This window comes from Megalops cyprinoides, chromosome 3 (assembly GCF_013368585.1).
Source record: "Megalops cyprinoides isolate fMegCyp1 chromosome 3, fMegCyp1.pri, whole genome shotgun sequence".
NCBI lineage: Eukaryota > Metazoa > Chordata > Actinopteri > Elopiformes > Megalopidae > Megalops > Megalops cyprinoides.
Window position 1 is genome coordinate 28,818,678 of NC_050585.1, and position 8,900 is coordinate 28,827,577.

Genomic DNA, 8,900 nt, shown 5'->3' on the forward strand with positions numbered 1-8,900 from the left:
GTTCCAGGATGACGTAAACGTGGTCCATTAATGCCTTTGTTCGCCGATGTTTTGGGAATTTTTGGCTCTCTCGGCCAGAGTGTTATCACCTCTTTCAGGCAGCGCTCTCGCTCAGGTATTCATGGACTTGGCTAGGCCCTGCTGAACCTTTGAATGCCAAGAGAAATGAAAGGTTCTAATAGCCCGCTTCCTTCGGTTGTCATGTGCAACATGTGTTTTGTGCACTGGTGATATGAAACATTCCAGACAGTTACAGCCCCACAGGGACTAAGTCAAAGACACAGGGCCATATACCAAACATCAAAAGAAACTTCTTACTATTTACTAGGGAATAAAAAGGATTTTTTTACTTACCCTTTTGTTCTTTTGTGCCAAACAAAACCACCAACTGTTCTATTTATTTCTGTGTTGTAGTTAAACTTCTATAGTTCTTAACAGGTTAAATATCAGTAAATCCTTTTTAAAATGTACCCTGTTATGTCTATATTTCTCTTCAGTACTGTTTACCTGAAAAACATATAGACAAGGGTAGTAACAAGGGTAGCAGTAATCTTTTCTGGCATGGTGGGTTATGGGGGACTTGGTTTGTGTGATGAGGGTGGGAGTGGGCATGAAGCGATCAATTTTGAGGCCTTCTAATGGTACATTAACCAAGCGAAATATCTTGGATATATATCTTTATTTTATAGCCTTGAATCACCCCCCATCACATGTGCCCAATCAACTCTGAGACTAATGAGGTGGTGTTGTGTTATTGCTACAGTCAAAGTCATTTGAGCATATCATAGCCAGACGTGAATAATCAGTTAATCAAACTGACAGCAAAAACAGCCTCCAGTATTTAATCTGGATACTAAAAGGCCAAAAGGCCCCTTAGTTCTGCTGCATAGACTCTTTTATGTATACAAACGTCTACATTAAACATCTTAATTCCGATTCACACAACCGTCCCTGCAACCGTAACCCATGACACCATACCCAGCAAACGCCCAACCCTCCTCTCTGCTAGCATGGGATGAATAGGGCTCTACCTCTGTCAGACTCTCATTGTCCATCCAGTTGACATGTGTATAGTATGGAATGGGGAGGGGGGGTGTCTCCTTTCCTGTTCTTCACCCATTACTCTTCCTGTTCATCCACTCCCCATCTGTCAGAGAGCTTCTATATATCTGACCTGTCCGGTCTTATGGAGCACGGTAAGTGAAAAAAGACAGATCAAGAGTGCTGAGGAGGACTAGCACCATCATATTCTATCTTACCCTGTACTGCAGCATAATTCCCACAGTAATCTGTGCCCGCCCTCATCAGTGTAATATATAATACCTTGTCAAGAGGGTTTTGGTGAGAAAGATTCATATTCTGAACTATAGCATTTATCCTCTGTATCAATCAATGTTTCCGTTCATGTGGAAAAAATCGAATGTAGATGTCCTTTATGAATTGGTGTCTTCTTCTCTTTCTCTCGCTTTCTTTCCTGCCACGGCAGATGGATTCTGGCCGGTTTTTCCAGGGGCGCCGGCATGTGGGAGAGGGATGAGGGAGCTGCAGAGATTTGGCAATGATGCTGCCACTTAATCAAACAGCCCCCATGTGGAAGCGTAAGTGAGACCCTCCCTTAGTCATCTAGTGGACTTCTAGTCACTGATACAACTTCCAGAGAGGGGATCAGGATGTGGGAAGAACCTGGCTTATCAAGTGTTATTATGGGGGAGCTTGGGGAGCAGCAGCTTCAGACTGATTTACTTAGTAGCAGTTTTTTTAGATGAAGACATTCTTGCTCTTTTGAGCGTGAATGCTTGTTAAATGTTGTGAAACTCAAGATGTTTGATTCATTAGAGACAGACTGTTATGTCAGATGACAATATGAACTAGTGATTGTGGGCATTGTAATCATCAAAATACAATGCAGAAAAAGTATAATTGATGTGATTGATACCATACAATTATTCAATTATTCATAAATGCATGATATCTTTTTGAATTGAATAAAGAGGTGTGTTTAGAGAGGAGAAATGAATTATTTTATGATTTTTTATGATTTATGATTTATTTATTTATTTTTATTTTATTATTTATTTTATGATAATTATTTAATATTATGAATTATTTTAATTTGCATTCTAGGCTTTACTTAGCTCCTGGACCAAAATCACAATGGACAAATGGACTTTTGTAATCAGTAATCAGAAGAGAACGGAGAAAAAAATTTAAAAGATAGCGGAGATCCGGGACAGTTCATCTTTCTTTCACATAATTTTTATTCCAAAACAGTTCATGAAACAGCAATCACGGCCTTGCTTCATGAAAACACCATTAACTGTGTATGGATTAATCGCCTTTAATTTGGTTCGCTGGTGCTCCCAGGTGGAGCTTAAGGCATTAGCGACCCCAGTAAGGACACTCATTCTCTGATGATGGGCAGCCCTGGCAGCCCAGGGGCTGTGGGCTTGGGCTCCAGCACGGCCTCCCTGGACACCGGCCCACTCGGTGGGTGGATGGCCTGGCAGGGGAACGCCTCCGTCTGCCTGAATCAGAGCATGGTCTGGGCTGACCTGGACGCCAACCTCTCCAAGTCCCAGATGGACTCCAGGGCGGCGGCCATGAAGGAGAAGAACTGGCCGGCCCTGCTCATCCTGGTGATCATCCTCCTCACCATCGGCGGCAACATCCTGGTCATCCTGGCCGTGTCGCTGGAGAAGAAGCTGCAGAACGCCACCAACTTCTTCCTGCGCTCGCTGGCGGTGGCCGACATGCTGGTGGGCATCCTGGTCATGCCCATCTCGCTCATCAATATTCTGTACGGTGGGTACTGGGTGCTGCTGCCCTCTTTCCCATCTCCTGTGCTCTGTCACTGTCTCCTTCTCTTACCTGATGCACAGCTCTGTCAGTGTGTCCTCTCCATCCTCTTGTCAGTAACACTCAGCTCTGGCCCTTTAAATGTGCCACAGTGAGCTATGTATTCATTATGGATATTTGTAGCATAACTAAAGATAACGATTGTAAGAGTAATGCTTATATTAGCCATTGTAGAACACACAAAAATGATTCATTTTTTATCCGGGGCTTTTGAAAAATGCAGTGTTTCTATGTACTGTATGTTAAACAGTGAAGTTTGTGGTCCTTTTACATGAGAGGGTAAATGATTAGAATCCTAGAGTAAATTCCCTATACTGATGATACATTCTCTCCTTATTATGTTCTCCCTAGAACAAGAATGGATTTCCGAAAGACAGTAGAGCATGTCTTGTTTTAAAACCAATAACAGATAATGTAAGGCTATCTCATTATTTGAAAATTGTTTTAACTGGTTGGGGGAAAATATCCAATGATTTAAATGACTGCAAATACAACCAAGTGAGTTATTTCATCAAGGTCTATATTACATAAATTGAGTAATTACTCCAAATTAAACATTTGGACATACTGTGAAATCTCCTAATTATAATTACTGCTCCATTCCTGAGCCCTTAATCAGTGTGGCCAGGAATCTGCTACTCTCCGGAATAGGTGGTCTTTTAAGACCATAGTCAATTGTAAAAAAAAAAAAAAAAAAAAACACTTTTATTAAAATAGGAGAAGGACTAAAATTGTTGAAGCTCTGTTTTGAGACACAGAGGTTGTTCGTTACTTGGAAACTCAGGTGATGCAGAGAAAATATATAAATATACTATCAATACAGGCATTGATATACTTTTAATATATCATTACTGCTATTAATATTACTAGTAAAATATGTTATATTACCACTGATTGGTTTTAAAATCAGCATCAGCAGTGTCCAGTTATTTCATTGACACTGAGATTAGCAATTTAGCCAAGTTTTTTGTTCCCCATTAAAACAGCAGCATATTTGAATTGACATTAGGCATAACAAAACATGAAAATAGACCACATTATATATAGCTTGCAACAGCATAAATTTAGGGAATTTTAGAAATGACTCATTATTCAATTTATAATGTTCATGACAACACATACATGTTGTTTAAATATGTGTTTCTGTACCAAAGAATGCCATTGGATAATATGGTTTGTAAATATAAACTCCCTCTTTGTATATGGAAAATCTAAATCTACAAAGCAAAATGGTGAATGAATGCTTGTACGTAGTGTAATGCCTCTTAAGATGTGCTGATCAAGATATACCTGAAGCCACTAGATATTGTAGCTTTAAGTGTATTGAAGTGGTAAAAGGGCTGCCACTGTGACATCCAGTGACTAACAGTGGAGTGAACACACACAAACACAAATGCACACAAATACATCCCTGACAGTCCCTGATCGCCATTACCACAAAGCTGTTGCAGGGGAAAAGGCAAGCCATTTTTTTTGACAGACAGGCAATGGGCTGCCTCTCTTAAAGCTGGAGCCGAGGGTACTAATTTAAGCCCGGCCACCTTCGGTTTCATTAGACCATTCATCATTCATCTTCACGTACAGTATTTACATGACAGTTGACAGCAAATGATCACATATAGCCAGTGCTTGGGCTGTTTACCTCCTCCTTTGCCACTCTGATATGGCCTCCTCACCCATTGTTATCAGGCCCTTGCAGGTAACCCAGCCCATGCATTATGTAGGCTTGTTTGGAGGAAACGAGGACTCATGATTGTGTCATGCCATTGTCTAATGAAGTGATGAGTGCTGTATACCAGCTCCAGCAAAGTGACATTGTCATGATCCTTGGGGAGTATTGGACTCATCTGCCAAACACGCAGCAGGGCCCAAGAGGAGCCCTACTCCTCTGATAAAATCATTCTAATGGAATGCAGCAGAGATGACAATCTTGTAATATGATTTGAAATGAGGGAGGGAGTCTGAACAGCTCTATTTGTGGGGCCTTGTGCATGTTTGAAGACCCTGGTGAGAAACGTGTGCTCAGACAATTCAAGGGAAAGCAATTGTGTGCACAGTATTATTATCAGCGTGATTTATAGTCTTCATATGGTGCATCTGTGGGAAAATGACTTGCTACTGATTGCGCACAACACTGAATGTCTTGTGGATAATAGCAAACATGTGGTGGCCTCAGTCATGGTGGTGTCCTATATTATGCGGACATCAGGGGTCTGTGTACCTGCACTGTATATGGACTGTGTTAATGCCTCACCAGCTCAAAGTCTGAATGTGAGAAGCAACAGTGATGTCATACTGCTAGGTCTTGCACAGTTAGCACGTATGGTTTTGCAATCATGCAGTACATGTTACAATGTCAGAAATACAATAATATAACGGTGTTATAATCACACAGAGTCACACGGTGATATGTTCATATTGATTCACTTATGGCACAATACAGTACAGAAAACATACAGCCCCCCAGCAAATCCTTCCTTAGTGAGCTTCGCTTGACTGTGAATGGTAAGTATGGCTTTAACAACAGTCAGCAAGCTGACTGACCTCAAAACTCTGCCAAGACCCGACAGCACCCAGAAATCTTGAAGAGCCTGAAGTGGGTGGTTGATCTCTTCAATAAACGATCAGGGCACTGACCTGGCACCCAGAACTGGCACACAGAGGCAGGGATGTGGTTATGTGGGAGAGGCAAGGCAGAACCAGGCTGTGTGAAAGTGGAGGGGAGAGGAGGGGTGCACCGATTGACCGGATGGGCGTGAAGGGAGGTGGCTGCGGGGCCGCGTCTCAGACAGGGCCCCCGCGGTCCGACCCACAGTCTGGGAAGGTAAATCATTTTGACGGGCCCCCTGTTTTTGGCTCTTTTTCATCAACAGTTGTTCAATTGAGTCATCCCTCCTTCCTTTATTCTGTCATCCTCTGGCAAAGTCTTTCCACTTTGCATCTGGGAAAGGAGAAGGGGGTGGGTGTCCTGCGTCAGTTTGGCAGAGATCTCCCAGCATTAGCATGGAGACCGAGTCTGGCCTGATGGATTGTTTAAATGAATAAAGTGAGCGGAGGGATAATGGGTTTAGTCAGCGTGATGAAGCTGTCGTAAGTGAGAAGTCAATTCATTAAAAGTACATGGTTCCTGGGGGTGCAACTGACAGCAGCGGTTCCGTTTTGGTCTTCATGTCTGCAGTTGGCTATAGTCGCTCAAAGCTGATGCGGTAGATAGATGCAGTTTCAGACCGGGCATTCAGATTGACTGCACAGATTAAGTGTGCTGAAAAAATAAAAGGAACATGTCTCTGGAGTTACAGAGAAAGATTATCCCCACCATTGCCCTAATCCAGTAGTAGTCCAGTAACTCTCCCCAGCCTCATTTGATTTCATTAGACGAGCTGCAGTCAGCTGGAGCTTATGCGAAGCAGGACGGCAGTGAAATGTAAATGACATTCCGCTCATACGTTTCGCCGTGAAAGCCGCCATGTCAGCGAGTCCCAACATCTGTGTTTTCTGTCTTCTTCATAAATTTGTTTCTCCAGTGCCTCCAGTAGCTGTCTCCTGACCCTAACCACCCTGTCCTCCTTTCTTTTATGCAGTGTGCATTCAGAGTGAACTTGCTTGTCACCGAAACCCCTCTTATGTCCTCCGCTCAGATTACGCCTGGCCCCTTCCGAATGCGCTGTGCCCCATCTGGATCTACCTGGATGTGCTCTTCTCCACCGCGTCCATAATGCACCTGTGCGCCATTTCGCTGGACCGCTACGTAGCCATCCGCAACCCCATCGAGCACAGCCGTTTCAACTCCCGCACCAAGGCCATGCTAAAGATTGCTGCTGTCTGGACCATCTCCATAGGTGAGGGCTGGAGGACAATGTCTTCTGTAAAGCTGCTATTACAGCCTCCTCTGCGCGCACATTATCTTATTAATCACAGTCTTAGGAGGAGTAGAAGAGGTAAGGGGAAAGTATGTAGTCGTTGTAGAGTTTTGCTGCATAATTCATTGCATTTGCAGTTCATAACAGTTCATCGCAATTGTCATTGTATGAGTTAATTTGTTAATTTGTTCTCTGGATGAAGCAGAGAAGGGTGAACAAGAAACCTAGTGCTTGCATTGTAAAAATCTGAACAGAATTCCGAGTAACTCATGTGCACTGCTGGAACTGTCTCCCTGTCTGTGCCCACCCTTCATACCTGCTTTCTCTTGCATGTATCAATTTTTTCTGCATCTAGGAGTACATGAGAAAGCCCTCTGTCTAATGGAGCCGGCCCAACGTTTCTGCCCCTCTCCTTCACCCCCAAGCACTTAGGGACATGATTTATGACAGCTTCACTTGGAGAAAAGCTTTAAAAGAAGTGACAGACGGAGCTATCATTATCTCCATTGATTTTCCCCCCTAGACCTTGCAGGCTTTTGATAGCAGGATTCTGTAATCAGCTCCCTTCCCCACCAGCTCATTTCTTTCTTATCTTCAAGGCCTGAAGACAGATGTCTTCTCATCTCCCCTATGAAGCCCCTTGGAGTCAAATCTTTAGATAGATTCACTCATAACAGAAGTGTGTTTGTCTTAATCTCATGGTGTTGGGATTCTTTTTCCACTCCATTTCATGGTGTTTTCTCTAATGATTTTGCATGGCTTTTCTGTGGTGTGTTCTGGCATGAGTACGGTGACAGTTTCCTTGTTTAGAGCTCTATATTAAGTTGTCTGATTGATGGATAGGCTGAGCGATTACGGAGTGTCTGTTAGTCTGGAGGTTTTTCATGTGCAGAGTTAGTATAGATAGGAAGGTGATTAAGGGCAGGAGATTAGTTTAAGAGGCACAGATCTGATAAAGTCTACAGGCTTTAATTTTGTTCCCTTTCCTTTTCATTTACTTCTCTATTCCTCCTTTCTTCATCTACCTCCCTCCCTCTCTTCCCCTGTCTCTGTCCCCTCACAGTGATCTCTATGCCCATCCCTGTGATCGGGCTCCTTAATGAAGAGAAGGTGTTTGTGAATGGCAGCTGTGTGCTGAATGAGGAGAACTTTGTGCTTGTGGGCTCCTTTGTGGCCTTCTTCATCCCCTTGGTCATCATGGTAGTCACATACTGCCTTACCGTGCAGGTGCTGCAGCGGCAGGCCTCAGATCTCTTGTACGAGGGCAAGTCTGCACCCTCCCAGCAGCCCTTGCAGCCGGTCCCACCCCCACAGACTCAGCCCAGACGCAGCAGCCTCAGCTGCTTGAATTTAGAACCCTCCCTCATCACCACGCCCTCCAACAGCATTTCCATCATCCCCAGCTCAGAGGCTGCCTCACAGCTCAGCTCTCCTGGGGGGCGGGACCCAGGGGGACACAGGAGGCGGGGCATGATGCAGGCCATCAAGAACGAGAGGCGGGCCTCAAAGGTCCTGGGCGTGGTCTTCTTCCTCTTCCTGGTGATGTGGTGCCCGTTCTTTATTACCAACGTCATGAACGTGCTCTGTCATGGGGCCTGCGACGGGCCCCTGCTGGGGGAGCTTCTCAACGTTTTTGTGTGGGTGGGCTACATCTCCTCGGGGGTCAACCCGCTGGTCTACACCCTTTTCAACAAGACCTACCGCCGCGCTTTCTCCAGCTACATGCGCTGCCGCTATCCAGGGGCAGGGCTCAAGCCCCTCCCCGCCCACACGCCCTGCCCATCGTATGCTGTCACGCCCACCCTGTTGTGCGGAAAAGACAGCGTTGACAGCAACAGCAACTGCCGCAATGGCGACGGGAACCCGCTGGGCGGCCTGGAGCTCGACCACACGGACGAGGCGGTGGAGATGCAGGCAGAGGCATCTGAGGTGTCTGTCAACAGCTGCTGTGTCCCCACAGAGCACACCAGCTCCATGTGATGTGACTTCACTGCCCTGTGACTCTGCTTTTTTAGGGTCGGCCAATGCCACTGTCACAGAGGGTGATGGCAGCATGGCCCCGCTCTCTGCCTGTGTACACACTGTGGGGACAGATGGGTAAAGCAGGGCATGGTCACAGACTCAGTGAATCATGGCCAGACAGTAATCTGCGCATTCAAGGACCTGGACATATTCTAAGGAATT

At 45.0% G+C, this 8,900-nt stretch overlaps 1 protein-coding gene across 1 annotated transcript; it reads left to right on the forward strand.

The window, feature by feature from the left end:
- The first annotated feature begins 2,411 nt into the window (after positions 1-2,411).
- On the forward strand, positions 2,412-8,696 carry LOC118775509 (5-hydroxytryptamine receptor 2C-like). The gene is made up of 3 exons (XM_036525463.1): positions 2,412-2,802; positions 6,495-6,695; positions 7,780-8,696. The coding sequence occupies exons 1-3, from the start codon at positions 2,412-2,414 to the stop codon at positions 8,694-8,696; spliced, it is 1,509 nt and encodes a 502-aa protein (XP_036381356.1).
- The last annotated feature ends 204 nt before the right edge of the window (positions 8,697-8,900 follow it).